The sequence below is a fragment of the Protomyces lactucae-debilis genome (assembly GCF_002105105.1).
Source record: "Protomyces lactucae-debilis strain 12-1054 chromosome Unknown BCR37scaffold_1, whole genome shotgun sequence".
In the NCBI taxonomy this organism is placed as follows: domain Eukaryota; kingdom Fungi; phylum Ascomycota; class Taphrinomycetes; order Taphrinales; family Protomycetaceae; genus Protomyces; species Protomyces lactucae-debilis.
This window is the reverse complement of record NW_024467993.1, coordinates 254,414-269,690: the sequence shown is the minus strand read 5'-3', so window position 1 is coordinate 269,690 and position 15,277 is coordinate 254,414. Positions and strand designations below refer to the sequence as shown.

The window sequence follows — 15,277 nt, the reverse complement described above, 5'->3', positions numbered from 1 at the left end:
CAGCCCTCAGCCGTCGATTCCATGGCCTATCCACCTCCAAAGCCCGCAGGGAGGAAAACAAGCAGGCGCTCTCCAACCATCAGGAGAAAATGATCATAGATCAGATCAAGCAATTGAGTGATCTTTGCCTTCCACCCCCACCAGCTTTTATAACCTCGCTAGCTTCGAGATTGGCTGGCCGACCGCTTTCAAAAAATTGGGCAAGCCGCTTTGTTCAGCGCCACAACAATATTTTGGACAGCCGATATCTTCAGAATATCGACTTAGCTCGTCACAAGGCTGATAGTCTCACTAGCTATGAGTCTTACTTCAATGGTTTGGCTGCTGTTATTCAGAGAAACAACATCACGGCGGAGAACATGTACAATATGGACGAGAAAGGGTTCATGATTGGAGTCTCGCAGAAGACACGCCGGGTGTTCGCTAAGCAGAAATCTGAGCTCGATGAGCTTCCCAGAGCTGGGCAGGATGGTAACCGAGAATGGGTCACTATTCTAGCGACAATCTGTGCTGATGGGACGACTTTATCGCCTGCTGTTATCTACAAGGCTGACTCCGGCGACATTCAAAATGCCTGGATCGAGGATTTCAAGACAGATGAGCACAATTGCTATTTTGCAAGCTCGCCCAACGGGTGGACATCTGATGAGCTCGCCATGCACTGGCTCGTGGACATTTTCGACAAGGAATCGCGACGCAAATCCAGACGCTCCTGGAGACTCTTATTTCTTGATGGTCACGGCTCGCACCTGAACACAAAATTCATCAGCAAGTGCACTGAACTGAAGATCTACCTTGCCTTCTATCCGCCTCACTCGACGCATAGATTGCAACCTTTGGATGTTGGCTGCTTCAGCCCTTTGGCCAGTTACTATAGCCAAGGCCTCAATCAGATGGTCACAGATTCAGGAGGACAGTGCTCGATCAAGAAGCGAGATTTCTTTCCCATCTTTTGGCTGGCCTATCAGAAGACCTTTGTCAAGAAGACTATCGAGTCTGCCTGGGAAAAGACTGGCATTTGGCCGTTCAATTCGGAGATAGCCCTGGGTCCTTTGCGCAAAAGGCCAGCGACTCCATTACCCGCTCAAGCCCAACAACAGCACGATAGTCCAAGACCACCAACTGGAGTATGTACTGTGTCCAGACCAACGAAGATGCGCCGGTTCTTGGTGAGACAACTGCCAATGCTGATCAAAAATCGCAAAAGTCCCTCCAATTCCTGGCGCACCGGCTTTCTGAGGTCCAAACAGCGTATGAAGCCGTAAAGCCGGAGAACTCGCAGCTAAAGGCTGTTGCCAAGCGAAATCAGCCAAGGAAGAAAAGACAGCTGAAGGTTGGGGAGCAGCTGAGGTCGGATGGACGGACAGGCGCTTTATTTGTTGGCCCTATCGAGGTCCAGCATGCACGAGACATTGAAGCTAAGCGTGCACAAGAACGGGACATGCTAGTCGAGCAAAGGGCGGCTGAAAAGACAGCCAGGGCTATCAAAAAGGCAGACAAGGAAGCTGAGGCTCAACAGAAACGGGAGGCTCGCGCTGCAGCCAAAGTTGCTAAGGAAGCCGCCGCAGCGGAAAAGAAGGCTGTTTCTCTGGCCAGCCATGCTGTGAAGCAAGCTCAAAAGAAGCCCAATCAGGCTTACAAGTCAGCTGTGGTCAATCAAGAAGAGAACCCAGGGTCGAAATTGACTGAAGCCGCGGGTTTCGTGGTAGAGGGGAAGACTTTGAGTGCAGAGCCTGGAAATGTCACCTTCACACGATCTGGGCGCCTCAGTTCGAAACCAATGCATAAGCGCCTCTAAACAGATATTTATAGATAGATTAGACAGTAGTCCTAGCTCCAGCAGACTTAGAATCAGTTTGAATTACCACCGGCCGCAATACTAGCCTTTGTATTTGTGGTGTTTCATTTGTGAAAGCGTGCCGCTCCATCTGGAGGTTCGCATCACGTGGAAGACTTTTAATGTTACAGTCAGTCATCTACAGCCTTCCTGCTCGACCTCGCGTCCAAGCGCTATCCATGATATATGTCTCACTTCCATGAGTCAAGCTTTGATTGTGAATGTAAGCAAGCAAGCATGCTTAGCGTGTCGACAGCGGAAAGATAGATGTACCGGCGAAGAGCCTTGCGCAAGCTGTACGCGCCGCGGAGAGAGATGTCTCTACGTCGCACATCGACGAGGCGGTCCTCGGCGCAAGGGCGTCTCAAAGCCACTTGCTGCTGACCTTGAAGTAGTCGAGACTGACAATTGGCCATTCTTCGTCGCTACGTCCGCAGAGTGCTTTCCGAGTCTATCAATTCCAACGTTCCATGACCGTGCATCGCAAATACAGCCAAAGGCCACGACGTGGGACATCTGCGATGTTCAAGTTGCCCTCGTTGATACCTTGTGGAGGTTTGCAACGGGAGACAAAGTGCAAGCAATGAACACTCTCAAAGAGGCTTGCGACCAGGCTTTAGCTTCTGACATGTACCGCACAAACAACTTATCCAATCAGCAGATTCTCGCCGAGCTGTGGGTCAACGACAAAGTTCTCCATGCTTTCAGTGGCTCTACGACTTGCTTCTTGTCTTTTGCTATACCGTGGCCGGTCGAAGATCGATATTCCAACTTGATCACTGTAGCAGATGTGCTACGGCAAGCGGCATTAAGTGGCACAACAGATGATGTACAGCATTTTGACGAGATTCTTGCAGAATTGAGACTTCGACTTCCTCGAAATACCGATCCCGTCATGGCACGTACCCGGATCTTGCTCGATACTGTCTGCATCATGATCCATGCTCGTCGCGCCCAGATTGCACTACCCTTTCTCATTCAAGCTCCTGCTTGCGGGCTCGTGCTTGATCCAACACTGGACCAGTGTCAGCGAAGCATGATCTCCGTGGAACGTTGTGTTGCTGCTGCGAATGATATGGCTACAGTATCTGCTACTAGCCAGGTGACTTCGTTCCAGCTTAGTTGCAGTTTGGCTTTAGCCATCGTCGTGCATGCAAACGCTATCATCATGGGATGGCAACCGAGTGATGCACGCGTGATGCTACAAAGCAATCTCAAGCAGCTTCGTGAGCTGGCTCGTCATTACAGTATCGCTTGTCGCGTGCTGGAACGGCTCGATACCGTTTTGCATGTACTCGACTAGATTTGATAAATCAACAATGCTGAAAGGTGTGATACTAATGAGACTGTAGGCGCTGCTACAGACGCGGCCATTGTGCCAGAACACGAATGATCGCGACCAATAGCTGCAGGAAACAGTGCTCTCTCATGACTTACTACAACTAATGAGACTTGCGCAAGTAAAGCACCACAACACTCAACAGTCTCAAGACGACGGTTATGGCAACCACGATGCCTATGCGCAGGCCAAATCGCCCATCTGCGATACCATAGCGACGTAGCACTTCTTCACCATCAATCATACCTCGAGCATTTGTTGGAAAGCTGCAAGCGGCCGATGAACATTTGTAGAATCGATTGCCAAACTCGTTTGCCATCATCCCCTGAAAGACGTATGCCTGATAGTCAATGTAGTGGAAGACATACTTCCAAAATACATTGAGTTGCGGCAATGGTACCAAGAACCCAGAAACACACATCCATAAACCGTTGGCAAAAGCCGACAGAGCGAGGGCCACGACAAAGATGGGGAATAAAGACGAGAGTAGCAATACCATTGCTTCGGCTGCCAACAAGTCCAGAAATAGCCACATGACAAAGAGACCGAAACTGTGAGCCGTAGGTACCAAATTGCTGAGCCAGTACGCAATCATTGAAAATAGGAGTGCGATTCCAAACAAGTATGGAATACCGATGAGTGAATTGGATATCACAAATGGAACAGGCCCGTACAGTCCGTTGGCATGTTCATGCTGATAGGCAGTGATGTCCTCAATAACAGCAGGGACATAGGCAACAGCCATGAAGCTCATAAACGCACCACCGAAGAAGATGGCGCTGATGAATGGCTGAATGGACTGTTCCTCAGCAGGCAATCGAAGCCAGACTGTTCCCATTAAGACACCAAGAGCAGCGTACATAACGACCCGGATCCAGTAAGCGACGATGTCACGATATGACTTGATCCACGAGCGCTGAAGGAGGACAAGGGTTGCGTGCCATGCCGAACGAGATGTCTCGTTAGGCAAATAAATGCTGTCGCTGCCCTTCTTCAATCTTGGTGCCGTTTGAGCAGCATTGCAGCAGGCTTCCTGCAAAAGTCGCGCATGGGTTGAGCCAAAGTCGGAGTTGACCAGATCTAGGGCAAACTCAATGGGACTGACGTGCTGAGGGACATTCAAGTTGAGGTCTGCCAGCCAGGGCAACAGCTCGCTTCGCTCTCCGTTGTAGCAAGTCTTCCCATCAGCTAAGAGCAAAAGTTTGTCGAAAAGCTCAAACGTCTTGTTGGAGGGTTGATGTATGGAAACAACGACGATGAGCCCGTGCGTCTGAGCAAAATCCTTGATGAACTTGATGACCTCGAAACTCGCGACGGAATCCAAGCCGCTGGTAGGCTCGTCTAGGAGCAAAATGCTTGGCTTGCCAATGAGCTGGGCTGCCACAGACAATCGCCGCTTCTGGCCGCCACTGATGCCCTTGCGTAAAGCAGATCCAACGAGTGCATGCTTCTGGTTTTCCAGACCAAAACTGGTGAGGAGCTCTTCGATACGCATCTTGCGTTCTGTTTTTGAGACTGAGCGGCCAAGCGACAGCTTTGCCGCAAACTCCATTGTCTCATCGACAGTGAGCGAGCCGATGAGCGCGTCTTCCTGCTCAACAAAAGCTGAGAGATGACGAAATGCCGCTTTGGAAATGGGCGCATGGTTCACGTACGTACTGCCAGAGAGGTGGCCACCTTTAGTGGCCTCGCGATGAGCGAGAACATTAAGCAGAGTTGTCTTGCCAGAGCCAGAGGGACCCATCAAGGCGAGCAACTCACCAGCTGTAGCATACCCGGTGATGTTGTCGATCAATAGTCGCTTTTGCTTGGTGTGTCGGTCCAGTACTGTCACGGATACATCTTTCCAAGAGTACTCGCTCACAGCTGGATGACCCAATTCAAGGTTCTTGTCTGCCATGATGTATCTCGACGAGAGCGTGTACTGAAGAGGAGACGAGGCATCTGCAAGGCTTTATAAGAAGGAGCTTCCGTAATCGAGACCTATCGTGCTGCTGCATCCGTTTCCGTTTTGTCTGTGCGAGGTGTCCACGGCTGCCGGCGTTTGCTTTGACGTGCGGCATTTGCTTCGGCCGCGGCGTTTGCTTTTTGTGCGCGGCGTTTGCTTTGACAAATTTGCTTGTAACACAGTCATGGCAGCAAACGCCGGAAATGGGCGCTAGAAGAAACATAGTCACTATCTATGTGACCGTGTCAGGACTTCAGACACGGACGCGCCGCCTACGATGGGCCTGTTGACGCCACCAGTCGCCTTTGTCATCACTTGAACTGCAACCGCACTGCACAATGTTTGAGCCGCCGTGGGGCAAGGTCAGGTAAGCTAGCCATGGAATTAGCCAGCTAGGGCCAACTCTCTAGCTAGGGCCAATTCTCTTTCAGCGTGACAGAGCGCGCTACTTTCCCATCGTTGCCGGCTGTTGAAGTCACTCTGACTATGTGCAGCAACACAGGGATAGCCCCGAGCTCTTTCAGGTCGAACTTATGGCGGAGGAATGCATTCCATTACTCCGCGTCATTACTCCGCGTCATGTGAATGATGTGATACAGCAAGCGCCAGAACCAGCCTACACCTGCATGGTCGAAGCGGCGCTGTTTGCTGATAAATTGTGATGATAGTGCGTGGCATGTAGATGGACGGGCGGCGCTGTCATGATTTAGATCTGGTACTTACACGACTCAGAACAATGCTTGTCGGCCACTTGAATTGGGGCAAACCCAGCCGTAGGTCGGTAACGCGTAGAGGGACGGAGAAATGTCTCTTCGAAGAGCTGCAGTACGATGCCAGGTCTAAGGCAAATTGTCATGTCGGTCTCATTTAGGCTTCCTCAACACACTGCGTTCTGTGATACGTTGCTGCTCGCCAAGCCTGAAGACATTGCTGCTGTTCGACAAGGAGTTGTCATGCTGCGTGCCGGCACGAGCTTCATAGACAGACTCCACCTACTGCACCGCTTACAATGCAGTGAACGTACAGTGTGAGACGGTAGCGTATCCCATATCGACCTGTCGACGGTCGCTGGAAGAAGTCATGTCGTAAACTTCAAGGTGCCACTTCTAATTACATGTACAGTGGCAGGGATCTGGAGTCTTGACATCGGGCTACAACAAGCCTACGCTGGCTTTAGGCTTGAAGACTCAGCAAACGCGCAGATCACGCGACAACATATTGGCTACTTTCTTTCAGGTAGTGCTAGATCGATGCTGAGCACAAAGCAAGGAAATCTGAAAGCTTGAAAGTTGGTACTTGGTAGTCGGTCGCAATGCAGACGACGAAATTCGATTTCGAGGTGCAAGCGACACATCCTACCCAGCTGCAGGATTCTAAATCTAGGATTGACCAGCTCAATTGACGTCTCCCTTGCGAGTCGAGCATTAGGACTGCTAGCTAAACAAAAAGTGCGCTTCTTGCTTAAATCCATGTCCCTCTTTAGCCCACCACTCGCAAGAGGCATGCTAGTCCTCGACAGAGCACACTTTCAAAAGCAAGTCACACTAGCAGCTGCCAAAGTGACGCCACAGCAGATTCCTCACCTTCGCAAAGCCTGTGCGCAAGACTTGCTCAAGCAGCCGAGAATCCGTGTCATTTACAACTCTGCTGGAGACAAGCTCATTGCATTGCGGCCAGAAGTCAAAGTGGAAGACACATCCGCATTGCATGCTTCATCTCGAGCCTTCATTGAGCTGCATGCTATTCCTCTCGTGCGGCATACAATCAATTTGGATTACAAATACTGGAATGCCGATGAAATACTCGGATGCATCTTGCCTGAAGAGCTACTGAAGGACACACCTTCTGGCTTCACCATGGTAGGCCATATCGCGCACATGAATCTCAGAGATGCCTACCTACCCTACAAGCACATAATTGGCCAGCTTGTTTTGGACAAGAACTCTGCAGCACGGACTGTCGTCAACAAGCTCGATACCATCGACTCGCAATATCGCAACTTCGAGATGGAAGTCTTGGCAGGCGACAAGGATCTTATTGCAACGCAGCACGAAAGCGGCTGTGTCTTCAAATTTGACTTTTCAAAGGTCTACTGGAATTCGCGGCTTCACACTGAGCATGCTAGATTGGTCGATATGTTCAAGCCGGGTGAAGCCGTGTGCGATGTCATGGCAGGTGTTGGGCCTTTTGCCATTCCTGCTGGAAAGAAGCGAGTCTTGTGCTATGCAAATGATCTGAATCCCGCTTCTTATGCGTCACTGGTTGAGAATATTGAGCTCAACAAGGTAGATGACTTTGTCGTGGCGAGCAACATGGACGGGCGGGCATACGTCAAAGAGGCCAGCAAAGCTCTGGCGAAGAGACATGAAGCAGGGGAGACCATTTCCATGACAACCAAGCCTTCTAGGAAACGCGTCAAACTTACAGCGTCCGCTGAACCAGAGGCACTGGTGGTGCCCAGGTATTTCTTCCACTTTGTCATGAACCTGCCAGCCACGGCTATCGAGTTTTTGGATGCCTTCAGGGGACTGTACAACGGTCATTCGACGGATATGGTACTGCCAACGATTCATGTTCACTGTTTTACCAAGTATGAGGGCGCAGAGGGGCGTGCTGACATGACAAAGCGCATCTCAGATGCCTTGGGTCAGTCTGTATCTGAAGAAGTCATCTCTTTTCATGAGGTCAGACGCGTCGCACCTAACAAGGACATGTATTGCTGCTCTTTCCAACTCCCAGCCTCTGTAGCGTTCAGCAACTGATATGCCATGAGCAGGGTTGCATTGAAGATGGTATGCAAAACGGCAGCCAATACATCTCGTATTTTGAGCTCACAGACTGGCCTCTACGCATAGACATAGCAAGAGAGGATCTCTCTCTTGCACGTAGACCTTCATGACTGGCCGAGTTTCAGATGCCACAATTCAACGACGTCAGACTGAAATTGTTGAAGCGGACGCAGATAACGCGACACACACGCGCTAAGCAACATCATGGCCACTGCCAGCGGTGCCGTGGCCTACAAGAAGCAGGACGGGCGCATTTTGCTCAAAGAACATCATGTCGAGTGGGCGGAAAAGGGTGCCATGCAAGCGAGTCTGACGATTGCTTTGACGAGCATCACAAGTGCGTTGCGTCGAATCAAAAGGGTACAACGCTAACGGTAGACCTGCAAGCTAGTCCCGCGACCAAAGAAGTATCTCAGATGCGTATACATGCGGCTCCAAGCGCTGCCTCGGAACCTGTCGCTCATACATTCAAGTTTACCAACAAGAAGCCGACAGCCGCGAGAGCTGAGATGGACGCCTTTGTGGCGGCTTTACAAACGGCGATATCTGCAAAGAAGGAAGCACCCAAAGTATTTGCGAAACCAAGTGTCAACGAGATTCTCTCTTCACAAGACGTCGAAAGCGATGCTGCACTACAAGAGTCACTTCTCAAGAGTGATCCAGAGCTCGCCAGTACCTTTAAAGAGGCAGTCATCAGTGGCTCTGTTACACCAGCTCAATTTTGGAGTAGCCGGATACATTTGCTTCGCTCACACCTCATTGAGAGGAGCCAGCAAAAAGGGCCGTACAATGTGCTTGCCACAATTCGACCAAAGACGGTCGACAACAAGATCAGAGTCAACATGACGCGTGAAAAGATCAGAGATGTCTTTGAGCAGCATCCTCTACTGAAGCGTGTCTACGACGAGTGTGTGCCACCCATGACAGAAGACAACTTTTGGTCAAGGTTCTTTGTGTCGAGGCTTTGCAAGAAGTTGCGTGGCGAGGTCATTCTGCCGGCAGATCCAATAGATGACAAGCTCGACAAGTACTTGAGTGAACAGGAAGAATCACGAAAGCGCGGCAGGGAAGACGAGGAAGTCCCACATGTCATCAACATTGAGGGTAATGAGGAGCACAACTCCAAGAAGATGGGCAATGCTCCCGACTTTACAATGCGACCTTCACGGACTGAGGCCATTCACAGCATCAATCAGATCTCTTTGCGGATGCTCGACAGTCTGACACCTGCAGAAGCCGAAGCAGCCGCGATACGCAACAACGCGTTTGAGCAGCAATACTATCAGCAAGATATTCAACTTGGCGACCTGCAGATTGACGAGGAGGAAGAGCGTATCCTACTCAATGTGCGCGACCAGAGCAACTTTTTCCGAGCACCGACTTTGGATCGGACACGAAGTGACCATCCTGCAGAAACTCTGAGTGTCTTTCAGTCGTCCTTGAGCAATGACTTCTCGCTTGAGCACGTCGGGGAAGACCAAGCAGCCTTGGACGAGATGGCACAAGCGTTGACTGCCATGATTGGAGCTAGAGGACCAAAGTCACTCGAAGCGACATTGCCGGCAAATGCAAGGGAAGCTCTCATTATGTGTCACGGTGCAGCACAGGAATTTCTGTCCATCTTTTGGACCGGCTTCCTATCTGGCGACCCATCTAAAGCCAGATCACTCGCCAAGATGATTGATACTTTGCGTAAAACTGGCGAGCGTGTAGAGAATGTCGCCAAGAGCGCTGGAACTGGCCGCGAGGCTGTTGAGCGTTGTATGCGGCCGACCTTGGTGGCAGTGGATAAAGCAATCACAGTATACCAGCAAGCTCTAGAGGCTGCGAGATGACATTTATAAGCATGCTGCCTGCCAGTGCCTGGCTATGAGAATGGAATATACAGACGAGTTGGCCATTCAAGCACAAGTCATGATGATCAGGTAAGCCATGGCCAGATGCCCCTGTCCCAATTCGGTCTGCGCCGAAATTTCGCTCCTCGGCACAAATTCAACCCCGGAGAACTCCACACTTGCCACTACAGAAAGACTTTCTTTTGGTCAGCACAACGCGATTTTCTTCTCTTCCTCTACACACACATAATAGCCATGCAGACCTTTACGCGTGACCAGGTCAAGGAGCACAACAAGGAAGAGTCCCTGTACATCGTTGTTGACAGCAGTGTCTATGACTTGACAGACTTTGTCGATGCACACCCAGGTGGCGCCGCTGTCCTGCTCAATGCCGAGATTGCTGGCCAGGATGCGACTGACCAATTCTACAACTTGCACAGGCACAGCGTCATCCAGAAATACGAGTCCCTCAAGATTGGATCTATTCAGGGTGAGAAGCCCAAGATCCGCAACATGGTTCCCGGTGACTTGTCGCATGTTCCTTACGGCGAGCCTAGCTGGCTCCTCAAGGAGTTTGACTCTCCATACTTCAACGACGGCCACCGCAAGTTTCAGCGTGCCGTGCGCAAGTTCATTGAGGAGGAGATTAAGCCGATTGCTCTCGAATGCGAGGACTCTGGCGAGCGTCCACCTGCAGAGCTCTTCAAGCTCATGGGTAAGCCTGGCATTGAAATGAATGCCATGCGTCTCGGTCCGGGCAAGCACTTGCACGGTCGTGTCCTTGTTGGTGACATCAAGGGTGAAGACTACAGCTACATCCACGAGATGATTGTCAATCAGGAACTTGCTCGTCCTGGTCCTGCTCGTGGCTTTGGCGATGGTCTTAATTCTGGCATGTCGATTGGTTTGCCACCTGTCATCAACTTTTGCAAGAATGAAGAACTCAGGCAGCGTGTCATCAAGGAGGTCTTTTCCGGTGAGAAGAACATTTGCCTTGCCATCACAGAGGCTTTTGCTGGTTCTGATGTGCGTGGTATTCAAACTACCGCCAAGTTGTCTGCGGATGGCTCACACTACATTGTCAACGGCTCCAAGAAGTGGATCACCAATGGCAACTTTTCCTACTACTTTACAACGGCTGTCAAGACTGGCGAGAACCAATACTCTGTTTTACTCATTCCTCGCATTGAGGGTGTCGAGACCAAGCTGATCAAGACTGCCTACTCGACCACTGCAGGTACCGCCTACGTGACATTTGACAATGTCAAGATCCCAGCTGACCACTTGCTCGGCGTTGAAGGCCGTGGTCTACCTGTCATTCTCTCCAACTTTTCCCATGAGCGTTGGATGATGTGCTGCTCCAGTATCCGCATGCAGCGCAACATTTACGAGGAATGCATGAAGTGGGCCAACCAGCGCAAGGTCTTTGGCAAGCTTCTCATTGAGGAGCCTGTTATTAGGCAGAAGCTCGGTCGTATGATTACACTGTGCGAATCTAGCCAGAGCTGGCTTGAGCAGGTCTCGGACCAGATGGATAAGATGAACTACGACGAGCAAAACAAGTACCTCAATGGACGTATTGCGCTGCTTAAGATGTTTGCCACACGATGCGAGGGTGAAATTTCCGACTTGGCCGTGAGTATCTTTGGTGGTCGTGCTTTGACCAAGGGCGGTATGGGTAACCGTGTCGAGAACCACATGAGGACATTCGGCTTCAACAAGGTGCTCGGTGGTGAGGAAGGTATCTTGGCTGACTTGGGTGTCAAGCAGGCTTGGAAGAACATGCCTCAGGAGAAACTTTAGAGAGATCGTTCATTTCTCCTATTTCTTGTATTCGAGCATATATATTCATACTTTCTTCAACCTTAGGACGCGTGTGAGCTCCTCACAAAATTTATGTTCAGCAGCTCAACTCGACATCGTGATCCAGCACAAAAGTAGCAACGATGCGCTTCCTCGTTGCAGACAGTCATGGCAAGCTCTCACGTATGCTGTATTCATTGAATTGCACCGCTAACAACCAGGGGTCGCGGCAACAAAAGACTGCAATGCCATGGTAAAAGATGCGCCATTACCCGATATAACCCTTCTCTCTGGTCCTACAGATGGCAAGCATGGCGTACGGATACAACGGATGTGCCTGATTGATGAATTTGAAGGGTCTCGCTGTGTCGCTGTTGTTTCTGGCTCCTTTTGTGATGATACGGCAGGTATTGAGATTCTCAAAGTGGAGACGGGTGAGACGTGCCTGAATCTGTCTCTCGAGCATGACACTGTCGAAGGAAGTCGGAGTGATCATGGCAGAGCAAAACAAACAGAGCATCAACGCGCACAGGGAGACGAAGAAGAAAGTTGTGTGGCTCTCGTTTATGCATTGGGCATACTATGCTTGTGCACAACTGCTGGTCGTTTATGGGCATTTGACTTGTCCTCCAAGGCACAGACTGTTCCACGATTCAACTATTCACTACCAGCGCCAATTGGTGCATTCTGCGCACATCCACGTCTACCAGGACTCTTTGCTTTTGGTGGTAAAGAGAATGATCTGCAGGTTTGGAAGACAGATGCACAAGAAGGCCACGCATGGACATCCATGAAACCGTTTTGGAAGGCCAAGAATGTCAAGAATGATCATCTCGACTTGCGCGTCCCCGTATGGATTTCTGGGATTGCGTTCTTGCCATCACAGGCGGAAAGTCCTAAAGCTCTCAAACTCGTCACTAGCACGATGTATGGACAACTACGTGTCTATACGACAGACAAAGCACGGAGACCTGTCCATCAAGTAGAGCCTGGTGAATATGCGATTCAAGCAATGCTGCACGTCACAGAGGATGAAGTGATTGTTCGTGATACGCACGCGAATGTCATGCATGTATCGCTTGCAAATACCACCTCGCATGCAAAAGTGCTGGGAACATACAAGGGCTTTTCATCGAGCGTGTCATCAGTTGATACGGCTGATGGATGGGTCGTTGCTGGCTCTTTGAATGGTTATGTGCGCGTGTATGACCTTCAGAAACATACTTGTCAGGCGACGGTCTATCTAGACGATAGCCGTAAGGTCGTACAAGTCTTGTTCCTGGATCATCTGGAAGTACAGGAAGTCAAGGAGGAGGAGGACGAGGAGGAAGAAGATGTCTGGGATGGCATTGAAGAGGTGGAATCGGAGCAACGACGGAAACGCGTCAAGCGGTAATCTACATGATTCTGTATAGCTTAAAGCTTGAAGGTTGGCTTGCGCTTCTCCAAAAAGGCATTCATACCTTCCTTTTGGTCCTCGGTTGCAAATAGCCCATGGAACAAGCGACGCTCATAGATGAGGCCTTCCTTGAGGGATAATTCGGCAGCGGCATTGATAGCTTCTTTACCCTGCTGCACGCTCAGACGTCCAAAGCCAGCAATTTTGGCAGCCGTCTTGACAGTCTCATCCACCAGCTCCTCTGGCTTGAATATCTTGCTCACGAGACCCCAGCTCAACGCTTCTTGCGCTGAAAAGTTGCGACCCGTCAGAATAATTTCCATGGCGTTGGATTTGCCAGCTGCTCGAAGGAGGCGTTGCGTACCACCAGCGCCAGGAATCACACCTAGCTTGATTTCAGGCTGTCCGAAAGTTGCCTTGTCGCCCGCATAAACAATATCACACATCATGGCCAATTCGCATCCACCGCCCAGTGCAAAACCATTGACTGCCGCTAATATTGGTTTGCGGATCGAGGTGAGATGTCCCCAACTGGCAAGGAAGTCCTGACTCGCGACTTCTTGGTAGGTCTTGATCGACATCTCCTTGATATCTGCGCCTGCTGCAAAGGACTTCTCCGAGCCTGTAATGACAATCGCGCCAACTGCCGCATCGTCTTGGGTTTTGGCGAGACAGGCATTCAATTCCTTGAAGAGCGGTGAGAAGAGGGCATTGAGCTGTTTGGGTCGATTGAGGGTGATGAGAGCAACACCGGGTGCTGGCTGTGAGTGGAGGATGTACTGGTAGTCTGCTGCCATGGTTGAGTTGAAGCGGATGCGTGTCTGTGCAATGAGCTGCAGTTGTCTCTTGAACATCTGTTGAGCTGGGAGAGACGCTGTTGCAACTTACAAGCCGGGGCCTAGCTAGTAGTTATACTTTGTAGACAGAGAGTGGACTCAGTGGAGTTGCCGGCAGAGTCCTACGGGGTAAGCCGACACCGTGCGACGATTGGACTGGACAGAAAAATAGATGGACTTACATGGAGTACTGCCTGGTCTACTCGCTACTCGCTGCTCTACAGAATGCCCCAAGTCTATCTCGCAAGCAGCACGGCCCCAGTCAACATCGCAGTCGTCAAGTACTGGGGAAAACGCGACCCAGTCCTCAACCTACCAACCAACAGCAGTCTCTCCGTAACCCTCTCGCAAGAAGACCTACGCGCATTCACCTCTGTCGCATGCTCACAAGACTTCCCTGAAGACCGCATGTGGCTGAATGGCGAGGAACGCCACGTCCCTGCTGATAAGCGGCTCGTTGCATGTCTCAAGGCACTCCGTGCACTCCGACAACAAGTCGAGGACAAGGACACCTCTGCACCTACACTCTCGCGCATGTGTATCCAAATTGCAAGTGAAAACAATTTCCCTACTGCAGCAGGACTTGCTTCGTCTGCAGCTGGTTTTGCAGCGCTTGTACGAGCCATTGCAGATCTTTACCAGCTCCCTCAATCAGCAGCAGAGTTGTCCCGTATTGCGCGACAAGGCAGTGGGTCTGCGTGTCGTTCGCTGTTTGGTGGTTATGTTGCTTGGCAGATGGGTAGTCAAGATGATGGCAGTGACTCAATGGCTGTACAGGTCGCACCGCAAGAAGCTTGGCCGCAGATGCGAGCGTGCATTTTGGTTGCAAGTGCGCAAAAGAAGGATGTTAGCTCAACGGCCGGTATGCAACATACCGTCGCTACATCGACACTCTTTGCGGAGCGTGTTCGTCAAACTGTCCCTGATCGGATGCAAGCCATGACGAGCGCGATCGAGGCGAGAGATTTTGCCAAGTTTGCAGAAATCACGATGCGGGACAGTAATAGCTTCCATGCTGTGTGTCTCGATACCTACCCTCCCATCTTTTACATGAACGACATCAGTCGTGCGTGTGTAAGGCTTGTGGAGCAAATGAATGCTGCTGCTGGAGCAACGATTGCTGCGTATACGTATGATGCTGGACCCAATACTGTCGTCTACTACCTTGAAGAGAATGAAGCGAAAGTCCTTGCCTACGTCAAGGCAGCTGTGTCGCAAGGGACACAAGGTATGGACAGCCCACAGTTTTCTGAGGTGACGCCAGCATCAGACGTGCAGGAAGCTGCTCATGATGTGATTGAAAAGGGCGTGCAACGGGTCATCCTCACTAAAGTCGGCCCAGGCGCACAAAGTGTAAGCGAGTCTCTGCTCGATGCCTTTGGCTTCCCCACAAGTGAACCGATATTATAGGAAATGCATAGCTACTTTAATCCTCCTCAGCCAACATGCTACTATAAACGGGCCTGACTTGACCAGGTGGCAAGACAGGTT

The 15,277-nt window shown here is 50.8% G+C and overlaps 8 protein-coding genes across 8 annotated transcripts; 6 read left to right on the top strand and 2 right to left on the bottom strand.

The window, feature by feature from the left end:
• Positions 1-1,996: 1,996 nt before the first annotated feature.
• BCR37DRAFT_375537 (uncharacterized protein) lies at positions 1,997-3,476 on the top strand. Its single transcript, XM_040868403.1, has one exon. It carries the CDS (start codon positions 2,037-2,039, stop codon positions 3,138-3,140), a length of 1,104 nt encoding a protein of 367 aa, XP_040728159.1. The 5' UTR covers positions 1,997-2,036; the 3' UTR covers positions 3,141-3,476.
• Positions 3,063-5,252, bottom strand: BCR37DRAFT_4870 (putative ABC transporter). The gene has a single exon (XM_040872339.1). The coding sequence runs from the start codon at positions 5,074-5,076 to the stop codon at positions 3,280-3,282; it is 1,797 nt and encodes a 598-aa protein (XP_040728158.1). The 5' UTR covers positions 5,077-5,252; the 3' UTR covers positions 3,063-3,279.
• Positions 5,253-6,626: 1,374 nt separating this feature from the next.
• On the top strand, positions 6,627-7,886 carry BCR37DRAFT_342458 (tRNA methyltransferase Trm5; the record flags this gene model as incomplete). The annotated part of the gene is made up of 1 exon (XM_040867431.1): positions 6,627-7,886. The coding sequence occupies one exon, from the start codon at positions 6,627-6,629 to the stop codon at positions 7,884-7,886; it is 1,260 nt and encodes a 419-aa protein (XP_040728157.1).
• Positions 7,887-8,117: 231 nt separating this feature from the next.
• BCR37DRAFT_384971 (uncharacterized protein) lies at positions 8,118-9,748 on the top strand (the record flags this gene model as incomplete). The annotated part of the gene is made up of 2 exons (XM_040870311.1): positions 8,118-8,250; positions 8,292-9,748. The coding sequence occupies 2 exons, from the start codon at positions 8,118-8,120 to the stop codon at positions 9,746-9,748; spliced, it is 1,590 nt and encodes a 529-aa protein (XP_040728156.1).
• A 255-nt stretch (positions 9,749-10,003) lies between these two features.
• BCR37DRAFT_390193 (acyl-CoA dehydrogenase) lies at positions 10,004-11,551 on the top strand (the record flags this gene model as incomplete). The annotated part of the gene is made up of 1 exon (XM_040870810.1): positions 10,004-11,551. The coding sequence occupies one exon, from the start codon at positions 10,004-10,006 to the stop codon at positions 11,549-11,551; it is 1,548 nt and encodes a 515-aa protein (XP_040728155.1).
• Positions 11,552-11,694: 143 nt separating this feature from the next.
• On the top strand, positions 11,695-12,947 carry BCR37DRAFT_390192 (uncharacterized protein; the record flags this gene model as incomplete). Its single annotated transcript, XM_040870809.1, has 2 exons — positions 11,695-11,734; positions 11,773-12,947. 2 exons carry the CDS (start codon positions 11,695-11,697, stop codon positions 12,945-12,947), a joined length of 1,215 nt encoding a protein of 404 aa, XP_040728154.1.
• A 20-nt stretch (positions 12,948-12,967) lies between these two features.
• BCR37DRAFT_342693 (ClpP/crotonase) lies at positions 12,968-13,747 on the bottom strand (the record flags this gene model as incomplete). Its single annotated transcript, XM_040867445.1, has 1 exon — positions 12,968-13,747. The coding sequence occupies one exon, from the start codon at positions 13,745-13,747 to the stop codon at positions 12,968-12,970; it is 780 nt and encodes a 259-aa protein (XP_040728153.1).
• Positions 13,748-13,971: 224 nt separating this feature from the next.
• On the top strand, positions 13,972-15,241 carry BCR37DRAFT_375533 (diphosphomevalonate decarboxylase). Its single transcript, XM_040868402.1, has one exon. The coding sequence runs from the start codon at positions 14,012-14,014 to the stop codon at positions 15,194-15,196; it is 1,185 nt and encodes a 394-aa protein (XP_040728152.1). The 5' UTR covers positions 13,972-14,011; the 3' UTR covers positions 15,197-15,241.
• The last annotated feature ends 36 nt before the right edge of the window (positions 15,242-15,277 follow it).

Bases quoted from the DNA above. Each gene is read 5' to 3' on its own strand.
- BCR37DRAFT_375537 (XM_040868403.1), top strand. From the start codon at position 2,037: ATGAGTCAAGCTTTGATTGTGAATGTAAGCAAGCAAGCATGCTTAGCG.
- BCR37DRAFT_4870 (XM_040872339.1), bottom strand. From the start codon at position 5,076: ATGGCAGACAAGAACCTTGAATTGGGTCATCCAGCTGTGAGCGAGTAC.
- BCR37DRAFT_375533 (XM_040868402.1), top strand. From the start codon at position 14,012: ATGCCCCAAGTCTATCTCGCAAGCAGCACGGCCCCAGTCAACATCGCA.